Here is a 20,128-nt window from a genome sequence, read left to right on the forward strand (position 1 = left end):
AAGGCCCAAAATACTAAAGCCATACAGGGAAATTGGAATGCTTTACTAAAGATACAGATCAAGCATGTCATCATTTTTTAAATGTATGACTCAGGTGAAGGACGGCCTTCGAGAGATTTAAAAAAGAAAAGGAGTGTGACAAAGCATTTTCCCTCCAACACCTTGCTAGAATTACTTAAATCCTGACACTTGTTGTGTTGTGTTACATTAGTACGCAAGCAGTCCACTTTAGTTGAATTTAAACCTGTTTATTTCCCCCACTCGTATTATTATTTCCCCTCATTTTGTTATTGATACATATAGTACAGTAAAAGAAGGCTATCACTCTGGATTTACATGACTGTAATTGTGGAAAATATGCAAACTGTGTTTGAAGGGCTTAATGTTAACTGTAAGATAGCCAGTGTTGATGACTTTGAGAAACTGGCTATTATATGTTTGGTAATGACCTTCTGTTCAACCTTTCCTGGGATTTGTTTCCACTTGGCTGTGTTTTTTTTAAAGCTTATATTACCCATTAAAAACACATCTAAATTCATAAAGAAACACGTGTATATTATATATATAAATATAAATATAAGTATATATTGTATATCCTTTTTTGTAAAAGCTGTTTTGAGCTACAAATGTATGGATGCAATGCATCATGGGTTATTGAACAAGATGTAAGAAAATAAGATTTGTACCCACAGAGATATGATTGCTGAAACTGAAATAAAACTTCCTTGTCTATGCATTGTGTGTTCTGTCATAATATAATGACCAGGTTTCTGAAAGATTTCAGGTGAAACTGTAGAAATGTAAAGTGTGCTGATTTCAAATAGTCTGCAAAAGGCAATGCATTCACTTTTTTAAATGCGGCGCTTCTTAACTCACCAATCTCAATACTACAAAATTACAACTTTTAAAATAACCACGATCAAATTTGTTTGATTAAAAAGTATTTAAAGTATATTTCATATCTACAGATCTAGAGTAATCGTCAGTGGTAACATTAATCACAAATGTGCACGTTTGCTTGTCTAGTATACAGTATGTATGGTATGAGGTTCTTCTGTCAGCTAATAATATGAATGTCAAAAATTCTGAACACAGTAAGAATGTAGATAGAAAGCATGTAAAAAATGTTTTATTATGGATTAAATGGACAAAATAAACACCTAATAAATTGTGCCGCTGGAGAAAAAAGAAGCAACAATCTCTGTATACAATACAATTTTTTTATAGTTTTCTTTTTCTACTGAACATTTTGCTCGAAGTCACATTTAACCAAAGTATTGAGAAGAAAAACAAAAGAAACACAAAAGACACTATTCACAGTGATGACGTGTCTCCACTTGACCAGAAGGTGTCGCCTCGATCATGAGCATTGAGCTGTATTATCTATCTATTCTATTTATAGCAGAAGAATCCTTCACCAGGTCAGTTATTCCCAACAGTCAATTGCACCGACTGTGAATACAAAACACACACGTAGTTATAAAACGGTCACACTTCTTTTGCCCTTGCACAGGGCACTGCAGTCTTCCTCAGTCTCTCTTTGACTTGGATGAACTCTGGTTCTTCTTGTTTAACTTTCTGATCTTTTTCCAGCTGTGGAGAAAAGAGAAAACAACTTAGAAATGACACAAATCATATAAACTGTAGTGAATTACCTAAATACATTCATGGAATTAAGCTTAAGTACATTTAACTGAGTGCAGACATAAAGTACACAGTGTATGTGCTCACATTGTTTCCTTCTTATGCATGAATTTAGTAGAATTCAGAGGCGAAGCCTTTACTCAGTATGTTGACTTTACACAATTACATTTATTTGACAGGCAGAGATTCTATATATTTTACAGATTTCATGAACTGTACTGAAAAAATAGCCTCCATCTCTTCTGGCTAAAAGAATTACATTTACACATTTAAAAGAGCCTCGTTATTGTAACACCAAGACTGTAATACACCCACTGTGTCTATTTCTTTTTTCTTATTTTCCTTTTGCAATTGAGTCCTTTGTTTAAACCTTTTGCAGGATCTTTTATTTGTGACAAAATATTTAAAAAAGGTCATATTGATATTTATATTGCATAACATTGCATAGATATGACATATTTGAAATCATCAGTGATCCCTGATTCACTGTTAGGCCATGTAGCTAGAAGCTAATGCTAAACAAAGGTAAACTGTCCAGCAGAGAAATAGATTTGTTGCGCTATTGGACCCCAGAGTGGACTAGACTGCCCTCAACTGGCTGTATGCAGAACAACTTAATGTTCTGTTTCTTTATATTTCCATGATTACAGAAAACATTATTGTTAGGTACACCTTGCTAGCACTGGGTTGGACCCTCTTTTGCCTTCTGAACTACCTTAGTCCATCATGGCACAGACTCAACAAGGTGCTGTAAACATTCCTCAGAGATTTTGCTTCATATTGACATGATAGCATCACACAGTGGCTGCAGATTTGTCACATCCATGATATGACTTTTTCCATTCCACCACATCCCAAAGGTGCTATATTGGACTGAGATATGGTGACTGTGGAGGTCATTTGAGTACAGTGAAGTCGATGTCAATGTTCAAGAAACCAGTTTGTGATGATTTGAGTTTTATGACATGGTGTGTTATCCTGCTGGAATTAGGGCATCAGAAGATGAGCACACTGTGGTCATAAAAGAATGATTATGGTCAGTAACAGCACTCAGATAGTCTGTGTTGCTTAAATGATGCTCAAAGTGTGCCGAGAAAATCATCTGCACTCCATTACACCACCATCAGCGGGCTGAATCATTGATACAAGGCAGGATGGATCCCTGCTATCATGTTGTTTATGCCAAATCTGACCCTATGACCAAAATGTTGTAGCAGAAACCAAGATTTTCTGTTGAGTACATGGAAATTGTAGCCTCAGTTTCCTGTTCCTGTTCCTGTGATAGGAGTGGCACCCACCATGGTCTTCTGCTGCTGAAGCCCACCTGCTCCAAGGTTTGATGCATTCAGTTATGCTCTTCTCCATACCTTGGTTGTTTGAGTAACTGTTGCCCACTCTAAGCTCGAAGCAGTCCACCCATTCTCCCCTGACCTCTCTTTTTCATTCTCTGCAAACCTTAGAGTTGTGCAAGAACATCTCAGCAGATAGATTAGCAGTTTCTGAAATACTCAGACCACTCTGCCTGCCACCACCCACCACACCACATTCAACGTCACTTGAATCACCCTTCTTCCCTGTGCTGATGCACGTCATCAGGTTGTCTTGATATCTACATGACTAAATGTACTGAGTAGCTGCAATAAGCAGGTGTACCTAACAAAGTAGCTGGTGAGTGTGATATACCTGTGTATGTGTGTGTGTACCTGTTTAGACATCTTTGTGAGGACCAAAAATTGGAGTGTTGCCATAGTTGTGGGGACCAACAGTAACGCGAGGACAAAAGTGGCTGTCCTCACAAGGTTGAAGCCATTTTTGAGACTCAAAATGTGGTTTTAGTGTCAGGGTTACAATTAGGTTATGGTTAGCTTTAGGCTAAGGGTTAGGTTTAGGCATTCATTTTTGATGGTTAGGGTTAGGGTAAGTGGAAGCTAGGGAGAGCATTATGTCAATGGGATGTCCCCACGAGGATAGCAAAGCAGACATGCTTGTGTGTGTGTATGTGTAACAAGAATATTCATGAGTAAATGTATAAAAGAAAAAATGCTGTGTGTCCTGTGCTCACATTTTCAAGCCTCTGTTGTCTTTTCAGCAGCTCTTGGTGTAGCTCTGATGTCTTCTTCTTTGCCTCCTCTTGATCCCTGCTCGCTTTCAATCTTTGTTCCCATTTCCTTTTTTCCAGAACTCGCTGGAGTTCAGTCTTTCCTTCTTGAGACACTCTCTTCCTTTCAGGCACACAGACACACTTAATGGTTTATGCAAGCAATGACACTGGAGTATGAACATTTCTGACCTTTAATCTCTCTGCCCAACCTCTTGTGGGTCATCCGCAGTTCCTTATGCAGCTCCCGGTGGCTCTCCAGGGCAGTTATCGCACTAGTAGCTTTTAGGGGTCTGATTAGATTACTGCTCTCCTCCTCACTCTGTAGTTGGGATGGAAAAGCCTGAAGCTCTGAAAATCGGCCTTCAAGTTTGGTTTGATGAGTCTGCATCATGGAGGCTAAAGGGAACAAACAGTTTACATAAATATGTTTTCCTATCAAAATGATTTCTGGGTGGAATTCTGCCTCAGATTTGTAAGATTCAGTTTTACATACCAAACTCACTCTAAGGTTTGCCAGACACATTTTTAACAAGCTTTAATGAGGTAAAAAGGTTTTACTGTTAAAACAACAAATTTATAATCTATATATTACAACAGTATTTCAACTAGACAGGATATACAACATCACTCTGATATTTCCTCACCATACAAATGAAACTGTGTCTCATCTCTACCTGGAAAATGCTGAAGATCTCTCTGTCAACAGAAAAAAGGTGGGGGGGAAAGGAAATAATACATCCTAGAGATACCAACATCCCCCAGACAAATATTGCTGTTTTATAGATACGTACATGCAAAAATAAAAGCAGCACAGGGAAAAGGAAACAAATAGAAATCTCCGAGTAGAGTCAACACTGCATCTTATTGGAAATAGCACAAACACAAAGCTGCATTATGATGCTGACAGACAAATGAAGTGTCAGCTCCTTACACATGTCCAGTGAAGCGAGAACCCTTACTGTTGAGGTGGAAGGCTGCCACCTCATTAATGACAGGATCAAACAAAACACAGTTAATTCCCACTGAGTTATTTGCTTGCTGGAATTTAAGCAGAATTAATAGCTGGGACAAGAATCATTATCCTCTGTGAATCAGTCTGGACAGCTGAATAAACAGTTCTTTCAGCTCTGAACTGTTTTTGTTGCTTACTGAAGTATTTCATAAATATGCAGGAAAAGCATGCATGGTAGCATAAAACCTGTTTTGTTTGAAAACTGTCTGCTACTTCGGAGCTTTCCAGCTTGCCATAGTGACATTTGAGCTACATTTAAACAGGCAAAAAAAAAAAGAATTTGAATGCTCAATGTGATCAAATTCCAGCAACAATATCCAAATAAATGGAAAAAATACAAGATGACAGTAAATTGTCAGAATGAGAGGGAATCTAGATGAGGAATGAATACATTTTAATGACAAATTGCTGCTAGCCACTGTTTTTTTCAGGGGGGGGTCTTGTTTTGTAAAGCTCACACAGTGGATATTGTAGGGAGAAGAATTAATAGGACATGACAGGATAAACAGTCTCCAAGGGCAGCTTCTCAGAGTGTATTTTTCAGAGTGCATTTTTTCAGTTGGATATAAAAACCAATATTTGTTTAAGCATTCACTGCCTTTGAGCAATGGGTAACAAAAACGAGAGATGTCAGTAAGAGAAAAATCTGCCACAGGAAAAATGGTACTGTAGGACAAAAGCTGTGAGCACTTCATGTCAAGCTCAGTAATAACACAATGATACCAAAGTACAGCGACGAGGTAATAACTAAGCAAAACAAAGTTATAACCAGGTAATAGCAAAGTATATATCGAGTATTACAGACGGAACTTTATTTTAAAAGCAAAAGGAAAACCAATTTAAGGATAGCAGTAAAGTTATACTTTGGTAAATATAAACAACTTACAGTATTGTAAGTGACAGGTTGTGTCACTTACAACATTTGAATTCTGAAAATACCACTTACACACACAAACACACACACACATGCACGCGCGCACACCTCCTGATGCTCCCAAAGTACTTTAAATGAAAATTAGGACGATAACGACAAACTTACCTTCTTCCCATGAGTGACTCCCATGTCTTCAGAGTGAGTCCAGATTTGGTGCTTGCACAGATTCCGTTTGGTTCACACTTTACGGGGTTTCAGCAATAATTTGAGGTTACCCTCTCTCTCTGCTCCAGCAGCCAAGAATGCCACAGAGGGAGGAAAGTGCCCTGTGTTTGGACCAGAGGGAAGCCTCTACCGAGAAAAGCTCCTGTTGAGCAGACTAAAGGTGTTCAGCAAAAAAAGCCAAAACATTTAACTCTATACCTACTCATTAAGTGCTGTATTTAAGTAAATTTGTATACATGCATTTTATTGGACTGTTTATTTTAAAGCACTGCCATAGGCCGGCTAAATGGATGAATGGATGGCTGGATGGATTTAGCTAAAAAGATTTAAGATTTTAAATTAACCACACAAGGCTCGGGGAAAAGTCTATAAAATTACAAGAGAACAGAACTACTTCTTCTCTGTCCCATTAATCATTTTCTAATCTGTCACATTTAAACTTGTGACCCCCTTACAGGAGCCGTCGCTGTATGCTTTGAACCACTGGACCAAAGTAATTAGTCTAGTGGTAAAGAAGCTTTGTTGTAAAGGAACAAAAGTGTTTCAAGGCCATTAGTAAGAGATATGTGCACAGTACTCAGTAACTTGACTTCTACTATTTGAACATTTACTATACAGCCCACAATCACTAATCTATACTTGGAGCTTTCATTAGGATAAAAATATCAAGGAATATCAACGGGGGAAGAAATACTAATCCTTGAAGGATTGGACTGGGAGGCCATTATAGTACAGTGAACTTACTGTCAAGGTCAAAAAACCATGACAGTGAGTTCTGAGCTTTGTGACATGGTGTGTTATTCTGCTGGAAGCAGCCATCAGAAGATGGAGGCACCGCGGTCATAAAGGGATGGACATGGTCGACAATTCTTAGGTGGGCTGTGGTGTTTAAGGAGCCCAAAGTGTGACAACAAAATAAACACCATTACACCACCAGCTGCAGCCTGAGCCACTGAAACAAGACAGGATGGACCCATGCTTTCATGTTATTTAGGTCAAATTCTCACGCTCCCATCTGCAGGTTTCAGCAGAAATTGATACTCATGCATAGTATTACATAAGAAAACTGCAGCTTCAGTTTCCAGGTCTTAGTTGACAGCAGCTGGTGTGGTCTTCTTCTGCTGCTGCAGCCCATCTGTTTCTGGATTCAATGCACTGTGTATTTTTGTGCATATCTTGACTATAATGGATGGTTATTTGAGCTCCTATCACCTCAAAGCAGTTTGGCCATTCATAATTTTTCTTTTTTGGAGCATTCTCTGGAAACCCTAGAGATGGTTGTGTGGGAAAATCCCAGTAGGTCAGCAGTTTCTGAAATAGACAGGCCAACAACCATGCCATCTTCAAAGTCACGTAATCATCTTTCCTCACCGATGATCCACAGGTGATCTCTACCATGTAATGTAGGGAAAATATTAATATGTGCTTTTACTGAAATTATAGACAGGTATGTTTTGCCATTAAAAAAAAAAATGCAGTCACTTTTTACAGTTCATGTTAATTAATGTTTATGTAAGTCAGTCAGTCAGTCGCTGAAGACTCTTGGGAAACAGCCGCCCACCTCCACCATCTCTGGCCATCCTCCATAAATGTTGTTTTTTTCATCATTAACAGCTTGCTGACAGATGAACAGAGGAGAAGAGAACGGTTGTTTTTATCATTTTTCCCCTTCCAGGCAGCAGATTTTAAAATAGATGGTCTTTTCTGACACAAATAGAACAAATGAAACTGCACTTAACAGGTTCACTAACCTTCTCAAAGAGGCTTTTGATTTTTGTGCCTGCTCTTCCAGCAAACACCCAGCTGTCTCTGCGCTTTACAGACCTGATCAAAGTGCTTCCCATTTCACTGAATATCTCCCTCATTTCATTTGTCATTCTGCCACAAAGTAGTAGAGCAGGTCACATTTTCTGACATTAAATTTGTTTTAAATGTTGAATAACTTAGATATGGACTTACTTTTGTGTGACATCATCAAAGGAGGCCACCAAAACGATCATTCCACGTTTTATCTTCTTCAGGTGTGCAAGGATGTCTTTTGGGTCTTTTGTCAGAGTATAAAATTGAAAAAAAAAAAAAAGAAAGTCAAAGCTCCCTTACAAGATTAAATCAAAAACTTGATTAGAAGATTTAAAGAAAGAAAAGCGCTTACCTCCTGTTTTCATGTTAAGACAGACAGATTTTTCTACAACTCCAGTTTCACCTATGATTAAAAAATTGCATATGATCAGAATAACTATAATAATAACAGACAGAAGAATATTATGCATGCAGTTCTGCACAAAATCTAGAGTCACAATGCAATTCTTCCTATTTTGCAAGGAAGAATGGAAATAGATGCAGTGATGTGTTGAGTTCTGTGAAAAAAAACAGATGGCCAGTCCATGACTGATAGTGTTTTTCTATCCAGGTATGCCTTTTTATGTATCGCCAGTGTGTTTGGGATCATTGTCACTGTGGGACACTTTTCAGACAGTATTGCGCAGTGGATCGCTTTTTTTCTGGGTTAATAATTCCACAAATCTTGACATGATGTCCCCAACGCCATTGACCGAAACGCAGCTCCAAATCACAACAGAGCCTCCGTCGTGTTTTAAAAATGGCTGTTGGCATTCACTATTGTACCTCTCTCCTGACCTCCTCTGTACTTACTGACAATGATTTGAATCACATATTTCAAATTTGGATTCATCTCCACAGCCACACATTCAGATCTTTCTGATGAAGGCGTAGATGCATCTATCAGGTCCTGTGTCAGATTGTTATCTCTTATAAAATCTCTTTCTTCCTTTCTCCTCCACTTGTCCAAAAACCATTAAAGGACACGCTGCACACCATGCCAAGATATGCCACAGTTTCTACTAATAGTGTTTTGCTAATGACTTTGCTGATGCAAAAAAAACAGGTTTTTTTTGTGGGTGTTTTTTCATTATTGATTGATTTTTTGCAACAGGCTGCTAGTAACAAAGTCCCCAAAGTTATCATTTAAAATTATTTCCTCGCTAAGTTGTCTGTTATGTTAGGTGCCTTTTTTTTATGCTTGAATGAATCATAGGTCGGTGCTTAACAAACAAACATTCCTCTGAAAATGCTCAGGTACAAAGTCTAGACTGATGATAAATGATAAACTTTGAAAAATCTTCAGAAATCCTGGAAAACTATTGCTCAAGAGCACTTTTAAAAGTTTAAAGAATGTTTGATTCGCTGGAAGATATAAAGAAATAAGAGAATGTGCAAGACTTTTGCACGGCACATAAAAACACTAAGACTCCAGACCAGCTATTTCCAAGTTAGAATTATGGTATTATTATTAATATTATTATTAAGCTACTATTATTGGTTATTACGAATCTTTAAAAGACTATTTTACCAGTTCATTTTTTCAATGTTTATGCATGTTTATGAGAAGTCTGAGTATTATACTCACCATTTATCACTGCAATGTTTAGCCCTGGTCCCACGTTATTCAGTGCATGGCTCATTATGCTGTTGAAGCACTGACAGGGTTCAGTTTCACTGCAGAATCTTGTTTTTTTTTTTTTTAAAGTACTCTGTTAATTCAGGTGTTACCAAATTAATACATACATTTTGCCATCAAAACAGACTGTTGGCCCGACAATATCAGCGGCGCCGCTCCTGATACGTAAAGCAATATGGTTGGGTGGACACACTCTAGAGAGGCTGCACTTTGGCACAGACGTAGGTGGAGCTAAAAAGACACAGAAAAGATTTTACTGCAGGAATACTGTGATTTTACCATATTTAAACTCAGATAATGACATGTGAGAAATAAATACTTTGTACAATGTTGCTAAAAAGACATTGTTTGAGATTCGCTTTGACTTGATCTGCATTATAAAACCCTAAGTTGAAAGAAATGAGACAGTATGGTGGAGACAGCAGGCATAAACTGTCACTAAAAAGCTGTAGCTCCGGATTTAATAAGCAAAACATCTCACCGAGAGTATTCCTTTCTCTCTCCTGTGCTACGGATGAATTGATGGATATTCCCCATGTGATTAGGAGGACAATAATTACAGCAGCAAGGGGCAAAACAGCTGTCAACAGTAAAAAGATAGTAGATCAAATCTGCAGTCACACAACTAAAAGCAGCTGTTGCGAAATGAAGGAAAAGCTTACCTCGATATTTCATATCTGCAACAGATCAGAGAGCTTTTTTTTTTCAGTCCTGAGGGGAAGAGTTGAGACCTTTCAAACTCACCTGAAGAACTGAGAAAAGAAAGACATGCTAGCAGAGCTTTGGTGTCATCTCATCTGTGAAAACGCATCCTGATAATTCCTATAACCCATCACTTGTGGGAAAAACCCTTCTTTCTGTGATACATGTATATAGCTACTGAAAACTAGATGATTAAGTTTCTCCTTTTCACAATGTCAAACAAAGGAAGGTGTCCACAAGTAACAGATACTATTTGTAGTCAACAACAAGGCTTGCAAACAGCCGATTGTGTGTTGCAGGTGTATAAACAAGCCTCTGAAACCTAGAGAGAGAAAAGACACCGAGGATGGCCCAAAAGCCTCATATTTCAAATGGGATGAGTAAGAGAAAAAGGGGATTTAAAGAATCATTGTACCAGCTGTCAGAGTTTTCCATTTGTATGTAAATTTGGGTAAAAACCCATATGATGTGTGGAAGGATCTGCATAAAGCAGCTCATACACAGAAAAAAAAACATGCTAGAAACTAGAAAAGAAAAAAAAATCAAAAGATTTTACTCAGAACTAAAAAATAACTATGGGAAAGGGCAAAGACAGCGTTGCTGAAAAGAAACATAGCAGAATCAAATGGGAAAGTAACTCACAAAACCTGGAAAGCTGACCACGGCGGACAACGAGAAGTCAATTATCTAGAATAAAAAACACAACGACAGGGCAATAGAGCTGGTGTTTTTTAAGGCATTTAAGACAAACGCGTTGTTGGCACAGGAATAAGCCATTAGTCACCTTTAGATGGTGAAAGACGTGGTAATCCCCAAAGAGGAGGTCAAGCCTGTCTGTCACAAAGCATCTGCCCTGCTGATCCTTCAGCAGTAGCTGAGCTCGAGCCTTTCCTGCCTGGAGAGCTCGTAAACAAAAACAGCATCTCCTTGTATCATATTCTGGCAAATCGAGCGCACAGATGAACACAATGATCATTTTCTCTAACAGACTGATTTCGCTCTGCTGCCACGTGGACGGATACAGATCTTTACAACCTCGTCCAATAACAACAACCGGCACATCTATCATGGAGATAATACTATAGTCTCGTTTTATGGGCTTTATTTCAAACTGCACTGTTTGCTACACTTTTATCTCGCCGTTTATTTCCTATTACACGTAGTGATCTGTTTTTATTTTTTGTTTAATTTTATTGAGCTCTTACACTCATCGAGCCATTTTATTTTATTGCCTTTAGTTTTTTTCTAGCTACTCAATTTTGTTTTATTTTGTTGAGCTCTTTTCTGCTTGAGCTGTTTCCCCCTCATCAAGCTATTGTACCAATTTATCTAAAATGTTGCAAAGGTGTTGTTTTCCTCCAGGACAGCATCAGCATCAGATCTTCCCGGCATAAATTCCTCAAAACAGTATGAAGGGATGTACTCTTTTCTTCTAAATTTGTGTTTCGTTTTCTTCTTATGACAAGTGTGAAGCACTTTTACAGATTCAGCAAAACAACCAAACAGACTTGTTGAGCTGAAAATTACCAATTATTTTTCCATATTTGTAGCCAAATGAAGTTTAACAGATTTACTACTTAACTTTACATGATTTTACCACAGAATCATCAACTAAACTCCAATAAATGGATTTTGACTCCCTTGTACAAAGCATGGCTTTTGGATTAAAATCGTCTTGCCTTAACACCCTTGAATAAGACAGAAGGTATCACACAAGGAGCCTGGGATGTTGAAGAGTGCTGTTGTGTTTCTGCTTTGTTTGAACTCACCAACTGAATTCCTATCAGAACTTTTAAGATTGTTTAAAACCTTGAAAGGCTGAAGAATTACAAACAAAGCACAAAACTATTTAGTATCAAGGATTTCACATTATGTTCACACCAATTTCAGGTGACGATGATGTATTACTAAAGGTGACCAGCAGGTGGTATTTGTGTACTGCCGTTTACTGATCAGCGGTAACACAAAGCACACAGTGAGGGAATCGCTTTCCTTTTGTATGATTATTGACATTCTGCAGACAGCAATCAAATGAACGCCGGCAATATTTTTCAACATTTGACTCCATAGCTCCTGGATTTTTTATTCCAGAGCTACATTTAATAAAACATTCCCTTTATATAAGGACACAAATCAACAAGGTAACAAACTGGGGAGAAAATGAGTACATACAGAGCACACTTAACCAGTCCACATGATTAATATGTTTAATAACCAGCAGATTTAGATCTCAGATGTCCACAAAATAAATAAAAAGATACAGTAGGTTTTATAAATACTGATCCACATCAACATCAGTAACTACACAGCAAAAGATGATTGGAAAACACAAGAATCGGGTCTCGGTGTCTGATTTGTTGATCACACGAATAACCTAAAATGAACCAGTCGTTAGTTTGAGCTGTGACACTGACGTTCACGTCAGAATGTTCACTTGCAGCTCCCAACCAGGTAAGTGGCTTTTTTTCTATCTGTGACAAGTATGGCTGTCAGAAAGATCAGGGTACATCATTCAGCCAAGCGCTACATTAAAGACCCAGTGGACTAAACTGCAAATTGCCTTTAAGTGGAACGATGAAACAGCAAATCCTTTCAAAGGGAAACTGCCCAACTGGCAGACAGCTGAAGTCCTATTTTGACTACCTTTGCACATCATTTGGGGTGTGCGAAACATCACATCTCCATGTGCGACTTTGTAACAACCACTTAATTCATAGCATTGCACATTTACATGTTCTGTGGCAGACTTTTTCAGACAAACATTGAGCGAATGTGAGTGCGTCTGCCCTTTCAATGTCCCACTGACATTTATTGCACTGCCAGTAAATAATACAGGAAATAATGTTCCGCTTTAGATTTTATATTTAAGGTAAGGGTCGTCATTTAAAGTTAAATAGTGGAAATAATGGAGTAAATAGTGGAGTGTTGACTCTCCATATGATCAGCAGCATTAGCATCCAAATCACATACCCACAAGTCTTATCAAACGCATAGGTCTCAGAGCTCCATTCGTCCAAAAAACAACAACAAAATAAATGCAGCTGAAAGATGTGCAGATAGCTCAGTAGTTATCAGGCTTTCCAAAATAAAAGAATAATTTAAAAAGGCTGCATGAATTGCTGCTTTAATACACTGACCGTATCGCCAAATAACACATTCAATTTTGTTGACAATTCATTACGACTCTTATCTACCACAGCTAACACTGAATGTTTTGTTGGCTGTTTTATTGTAGCATATTTTAGCAGAATATTGATTGTGAGAAATAAGGATTAAATGAGTTTTATGCTGGAAAAAAAGAACACCTTTTTTAAGCCCTGAGCTGTGCCTGCGGGAACAACCTCCACCCATCAGAGGGTTGGGTAGTAGCCAAAGACATCAAATGTCATGTGTTATGTGTAAAAAAGGGAAAAAAAGAAAAGAAAATGTCAGTGATGATTCAAATGAAGGTCATTATTTCACATCTAAGAGTATGAAGCTGCACAAATAGAAATCACATTTAATCTCAGAATTACAGTTTAAGATATAACTGCAAATACTGAATACTATTTCCTCACTTATTTTATCTGTAATTGTATATTTTTGGTTTTCACATTCGTGGCTCGCTTTTTACCCCCGCTACGAAAACAATCCTCCATTTCATTCGTACACCACACAGTTTATAGAATAAACTCCATTGCAGTCAGTCCAGCAGCTTCCCAGTTGGAGATTTATTCCAAAAGATCCTGTAAGGGGAGAGAAAAGGAAGTTGAAATTGACTTGTGATGTGATTAGGAAGGATACAGTGGTGCTAGCTTGTACTGGAAGAGAGATGACAGCGAAAGCTACAATCAGAGAAGCCACGATGCACTGACCTCGTCTGAATCCTCTCCCACTGTGCGCGACCTCCTGTCGCCATCCTCCTCTGCCGCTGCTGAATGCCCCTCCTCCATCTGTCTCAGCACTGAGTATCTGTAAGTTGCCTCACTGATAAGAAAGTTATGTGGCAAAACCAGGGTGAGTTGTTTTTACTGCAATCTAAGTGTTTAAAATAAACACGTTAAGGCTCATTAATAAATTTTCATTACTTGACTGGGAAGCAGTATTTTCGGATGATCAATACGGCAGCAGCTACCGCCACCGCAGACACCAAGATCACTGATGCAATAATCCCGGGGTGAAGCCTTAACCCGGCCTAAAAAGACAAATGAATCCAATAAGATCTAACAGTGGGGTAGTTAAAGAGCCCATAAACCTAACAGCTCAGTTCATGAAGTGTGGCAAAGATAAAAAGGAAATACAGCAGGAGATATGACAGCTGAACAGCGGTGCATTATAAATCATAGTGGTGGGGTACATCCCAAAAGCTCAGCAGCAGGGCTGCAAGTCTCTGGCCAAGAGGAGAAACTGATGCAATCCGGATGACATTTCGTCACAGCGTACTGCAGATCACTATAATATCTTTAAGTCGCGCCTGTCCATTACATGATTTGGAACAAAGTATGACAAAATTAATCTCTGTAGCAATAATTCAGATGGAGCGTGACCAAAATGTGACATTGAACACGAACAATTTTGTTTGGTGGTGCCAAACAAAATCACAATCAACCAAACAGAGATGGGTGGGGTTTGATGGTTATGAAGCTCATTTTTTCTCTTTTGTTTACTACTGGCAGCAACTCAGTGCATTTACACAAGGAGACATGATAAAGGTATTGAAGTGCAAACTAAGCATTAGAACAGAGAAGATGATTTAAGCGACTTTGAATGTGGCGTGGTTGTTGGTGCCAGATGGGCCAGTCTGAGTATTTCACAAACTTCACCTACTGGGATTTTCCTACACCATCTCTAGAGTTTACAGAAAATGGTCTGAAAAAGAGAACATATCCAGTGAGTGGCAGTTCTCTGGGAGAAAATGTCTTGTTGATGCCAGAGGTCAGAGGAGAATGGCCAGACTGCTTCGAGCTATTAGAAAGGCAGCAGTAACTCAAATAACCACTTGTTACGTTATGCAGAAGAGCCAGGTACCACTCCTGTCAGCTAAGAACAGGAAACCGAAGCTACAATTTTCACAGGTTACCCAAAAATGAACAATAGGAGATCTGAAAAATAATGCCTGCTCTGATGAGTCTTGATTTCTGCAGCAACATTCAGATCAGTATTTGATGTAAACAACATGAAAGCACGGCTCCATCCCGCCTTGCATCAACGGTTCAGGCTGGTGGCGGTGCTGTTGTAATGATGTGGGAGATACTTTCTCGGCACAGTTGTTGCCGACCATGCCCCTTCCTTTATGACTAAAGTGTACCAATGTTCTTATGGCTGCTTCCAGCAGGATAATGCAACATGTCACAAAGCTCAAATTATCTCAAATTCATGACAGTGACCAGATCACAATCCAAAAAGCATCTTTGGGGTGTGGTAGAATAGGATGAATCATAGATGTGCAGCAACTCTGTGATGATATCTTTTCAATAAGAACTACAATCTCTGAGGAACGGTTCCAGCTCTTTGTTGAATCTATGCAACAAAGAATTAAAGCAGCGGTGAAGGCAAAAATGGGGTTCAAGTCAGTACTGGCAATGTCTACATAATAAAACGTAAGTGTAGATATGCAGTAATACACACACACACTGGAACAGGAACCCTAACCCATCTGTATGGTTCCAGATAAATTTGAAAAACAGCAACGTCTGCAACACAAAGACGACGAGGTGCACAGTAACACTGAGTGAATTCAGAGGGGTATAAATATGCTTTAGGAAATGGAGTACTGTTCCTCCAAAATGCATCAGTCTCAGTCATATATCAGCTTGTGCTTTTAGACTTCCAAGAAGTGCTTCAGGCTATTTCACTACAAGTCAACAAGCTGAGACCAGAGATACGAAAACTTAATCTCCATCTAAATTAAAGTAAGTCCACTGCACTATGGGTATAAATGGTTACATCGCCATAAATTAGGGACCGTGTTTGTAAACTAATTTAACTTTTACCTCGAGTTTATCGGATCTCATTACTCATGCGGCCTTACATACCTGTTGTTCAGACATCCTTGTTACCTTTAAAGCCCGGCTAACTTATTTTCATTATGCAGCCTCGAACTGTGAACATTATAGCCTGCAAGGATCCAAACTGAAGCGATTTAAAAGCATTTAAACGATTTTTTTTTTTTTTGGTCCGAGTATAGTCGTAAAAGCTACAGCTGTTTACTTCCTGCTTCTGCTTTTTTCACCTGTTTCCCCGCCCCTGTTAAAGCACACCATGTGACATAAAGTTATGTGTCACGTGACCTTCCGATGGCCTATTTAAAACTTATTTTCAGACCTGTCGTTTTTGCTGCAAACGATCCGCTCTTAAAGTGTCATAGTACTTACAAATGGTGACGTATGTGTCTGATTACTTTAGAGAGGAAGTCAGTTTTAACTAATGATCCTTTGGCATGTTTTTTTATTGGGTCCTGTACTATATAAAGCACTGAGATCATGCTTGAAATGCGAGACAGTTCCTTATGTAACATTCAGTGCCTTTTCGAGGCTGTCACACAGTTCCTAGGACCAGTTTTGTGAGTCATAAGCGCATTAAAATTCAGAAATGTTGATTTTTCTCTGTCCAAGGTCTTGTTTTGGCAGCTTGTAACTGTTAATTGGAAACAATACATTGTGAAATTGAACATTTGTCACTCTGCTATTGTTTCCTGAATTTCTACAAATAATAAAGCATTTCCCAGGATGTGATTTTCTTTTCTTTTATGCCATTTTTTTTCTTCATGGTTAGGCAACAGTTTATATCAGGCTGAAAATAATGATTCAAGCTGGTATCATGCGCTCATCAGGTGTGATGAGTGATTTGGCGAGACTGACGAAAAGACTTGCCAGCCTCATGAGCAACCCGCCTGTTGTACTCCCAGTTACAGTTGCAGGCCATGAGATCCTAATTTTGAAGATTTTTACATGCATTGAGTATATTAAAAAAACAATCATCTTCCTTTATCCTTGTCCCAATTCTGTCAAATTACTCATTTTAAATCCAGATAAACACAAGAAATTCAAACCACTGCTATTTCAAATTTAATTTAATTCACATTACACATACGCACAGCATGGTTTTATGATTTTGTGACACCATAAATTATCTGTATTGTAACATGTAAAACTGAAATATCACAGATTCAGTACGTTCTTTCAGGAAGCCCGATAAGAGTTTGCCAGCCAAGCTTCATGAACAGACTCTTTTTAGCATCACATGTGCGAATGAATAAGCAAGAACTTTCAAAAAGCAAGTATCTGTATTACATTCCCAGGCTCTTACAGACTTACATGACACTACATATGGTGACACAAAGCTCCTGTTAGCTTCCACAAACGAACGGATAGACAGAAAGTGATTTTTTTCTGAATTGGGAATTCAATACCGATCAATAAGCTCAGCTGATAAATCCTGAAGCCATTCATCCACTTTCAATTTGATTTATTATTTTTGGCTCTAATTGACTTCAAGTTATGCCAGTTCATAGTACTTTCCTGTCTTTGGATCAAAATAGCAGTTCAGGCAAGGATCATAGAGCAGATTCAAATACTCTTCCTCGTTCTCCTCTTCATTCACTGACTCATCTCCTCCTGCAATAAAGCCAGAGAACCATTCAGCGGCACTGGGTGTAGCTGTTCAAAAAGTACATAACTAACAGTACAACAGCGATCCATAATGGAATTTGCACAAATAAAATGTATAAGTGTAAGACATCATGTTTTTAATGCACACTGGAATAGCCATAGCAGATATGAATAAGAGCCTACTCTGTCAGCTGTTACTGGAATAAAATGAGAAGTCTGGATGGTGGGGTGACCTTCAGACTCAGGTGGATTTAAGTTTTCTGCCGCTGCCATTTTTTTCTTCATCAATCAAGACCCAAGACACCCAGGCCCAGTACCACATTATGAAGCTGTAAAGAGATTCCCTGTAATCCCCACGACTTTAAAGCATGAGAATTTAGCTGTTAAATTGACGGGCAGTTAAACACTAAAAAGGTTATGGAATGCTCCGGGACGAACATTTTATCTTATCAGAACTCAGGCAACAATAATGAAAACTAATTATAAGACACATTGTGTAAGAGCTTTAAAAATGATGTTGTAAACTGGAAAGGTTTCATCAATTAACCTTGTCCATGTATCTAGGGGGTACAGACCTGTAATGAGCCTGTCTCTTGTGACCTTTGGCATAATGTGGAGGACACAGACCTTCACTCTTATTTTTTTTTTTATTCTTAATTAGATACAGTTTCACCTGCTTTCCCACCATGTTGTGTGTAGTCTTTGGTGGATTTCTGTACCCTAACAGTTCTGCAAGCTCTGACATCAGTGAATGTTTCCATTAGCTGTATCCATTTGTGCCATTAGTGTTAATGCTACAGCACTGGATTGTTTTCTGTCTTCCTGACTTTCACATACAAAAAGGCAGTCTGCAGGCAAAGGGACTAATATGAAGGTTTCTGTACCTCTGACTAGACTTCCCCCATTGTTCCATGTGTTGCCTGACCTTCTCTGCTGGCTGGGAGGCATAATAGGAGGGCTGAGCACGTCCATCCATTCCCTAGGGAAAAGACCATAAAAGCAGACAGACATGACAACACATACCATTACACTTACCAACCTACTCTATGACATTTTAACAATGAAGTCCCATCATCGTGGGTTCTGAGAAGCCCATCTAAGCTCCCACTGTCCTTGAGCCACTTCTTCTGCAGCTCCACAGTTTTACTTGAAGGATCACTTATTAGATTTTGACTCAAGCTGTGACTTCCAAGTGTCCACATTCGGGCACGGAGTAGGGGTCTTAACCTTGCCTGCTTCAGAGAGAGCATGACTTCATTTCTCTCTAAATGAGTTTATCCTCCCCGTCTGCGATGTACTCAGGCTACAACTATACATCAGTCATTTTCCACTAAATGAAAACACTGCTCTGTTTTAGTATGGCGTAACAGATTACAGCCAGAGGAGAAAATATCACAAGATGAATTCTTTTACTTGGAGGCAATGCAACATTCATTTGTTAAACAGCATCCATAATCATTTTTGGCTATACATCAGTTGTGCAATTATGCATTAACATCTTCTGCCTTTGGACAAAACCTCTCATGAGAACACATCATAGCATATTTAATGAGGAATTACAGTATAATCGTCTTATGCACAATATTCTCTGCTAAGCCCGCCTCACCATCATCAAGTGCAGCGATTGATAATGTCACTCTTTCTCAAAACAAAGTATTTTACCTAAACTAGAAAACCATTCATGCTATCTCTACAGTGTGATCCTTTACACCATGGTGTACTTAATACTACTACTTTTTATTTTCACTGGCTCTACTCTTGTGTCCATGTTTTTAATGGGAAATCTTTACTGGGAAATATTAAAATACAGAAATTACTTATGAGCAGTCCTCTTTAGTGATGTGGTCTTCTGATAATAGCTAATAAAAAAAACCTCCTATGATCAAGAGTAAATTATATGATACATTAAACCTACAGAAAGAAGGTTTCCTTTTTTATCTGATCTTCCCATACATTTAAGCGTACATTCATTTCATATTCTTTATGTCTTTAAGTGATAAAGTGCATTATCTCTGTTGAGGCTCTGATTTTTCTTTCTAACAAAAGCATCCGCCTCTTCTTTCCAACACCCATTTGACTGCGTGATAGGCAGGAACATTGTACAAAAGTTAATGGAAGCAATTTTCAAGGACAAAAGCCTCTGCTACTGAACTGTAAATTGAACTTCAAATTGTTAAGTGGGACTTGGCAAGAGTGATTAAACTCTTAGATTTTCAAGTCATTATAATCCAAATATAGACCAGAGATAAAGGGAATAAATTGGTTTTATTCAATTAGAGAAAGCACACTGCTTTTGCACAGTGGTTGAGTGTACTGAAAATGAGCTTTCTAAATATCTCGAAAAGAAACAGTATCAAGAAACTCTGTTTGTCTGACACGGTGGTAACAAAAGTTCACAATAGTATGTAATGTACAACTGTATTTCTAGTCAAAGTCTCACTGACAGCCTTATTTGCTGTTTCAACTTTAGCATTCTAGCCAAAGGCAGACACAATTATTACGT

The 20,128-nt window shown here is 38.4% G+C and overlaps 2 protein-coding genes across 8 annotated transcripts in view; both read right to left on the reverse strand.

The window, feature by feature from the left end:
- Window positions 1–606: 606 nt before the first annotated feature.
- Window positions 607–7,370, reverse strand: LOC120715580 (protein FAM107B-like). 2 transcript variants are annotated; one of them, XM_040002635.1, is made up of 5 exons: window positions 5,797–7,370; window positions 4,390–4,441; window positions 3,955–4,141; window positions 3,707–3,866; window positions 607–1,593 (listed from the first exon to the last, which is right to left on the reverse strand). In XM_040002635.1, the coding sequence occupies exons 1-5, from the start codon at window positions 5,818–5,820 to the stop codon at window positions 1,489–1,491; spliced, it is 528 nt and encodes a 175-aa protein (XP_039858569.1). In that variant the 5' UTR covers window positions 5,821–7,370; the 3' UTR covers window positions 607–1,488. The 2 variants fall into 2 exon arrangements, with proteins under 2 accessions (XP_039858569.1, XP_039858563.1); XM_040002629.1 differs by lacking the exons at window positions 4,390–4,441; window positions 5,797–7,370 and having other exon boundaries at window positions 3,955–4,383.
- Window positions 7,371–12,229: 4,859 nt separating this feature from the next.
- cfap20dc (CFAP20 domain containing) overlaps window positions 12,230–20,128 on the reverse strand; it is a 35,650-nt gene continuing 27,751 nt past the window's right edge. For 3 of the 6 annotated variants that reach the window (XM_040002532.1, XM_040002530.1, XM_040002529.1), the window contains exons 15-19: window positions 18,510–18,604; window positions 16,051–17,631; window positions 14,104–14,210; window positions 13,891–14,002; window positions 12,230–13,761 (exon numbers count right to left, since the gene is read on the reverse strand). In XM_040002532.1, coding sequence (XP_039858466.1) covers window positions 17,513–17,631; window positions 18,510–18,604 — 214 coding nt within the window. In that variant the 3' untranslated portion in view covers window positions 12,230–13,761; window positions 13,891–14,002; window positions 14,104–14,210; window positions 16,051–17,512. Of the gene's footprint in view, window positions 13,762–13,890; window positions 14,003–14,103; window positions 14,211–16,050; window positions 17,632–18,509; window positions 18,605–20,128 lie in introns of those variants that run through there. The other 3 variants (XM_040002548.1, XM_040002539.1, XM_040002533.1) reach the window with 3 other exon arrangements.

This window comes from Simochromis diagramma, unplaced genomic scaffold (assembly GCF_900408965.1).
Source record: "Simochromis diagramma unplaced genomic scaffold, fSimDia1.1 OVJJ01000320.1, whole genome shotgun sequence".
Classification (NCBI taxonomy): Eukaryota; Metazoa; Chordata; class Actinopteri; order Cichliformes; family Cichlidae; genus Simochromis; species Simochromis diagramma.

What these genes read in the sequence shown, in the direction of transcription:
- LOC120715580 (XM_040002629.1), bottom strand. Translation starts at nt 4,268, where the DNA reads ATGTGTCTGGCAAACCTTAGAGTGAGTTTGGTATGTAAAACTGAATCT. An exon ending in CTGCGGATGACCCACAAGAG is followed by an intron (nt 3,867 to 3,954) that starts GTTGGGCAGAGA and finishes TGTGCCTGAAAG; the next exon opens with GAAGAGAGTGTCTCAAGAAG. An exon ending in GACAACAGAGGCTTGAAAAT is followed by an intron (nt 1,594 to 3,706) that starts GTGAGCACAGGA and finishes TTTTCTCCACAG; the next exon opens with CTGGAAAAAGATCAGAAAGT.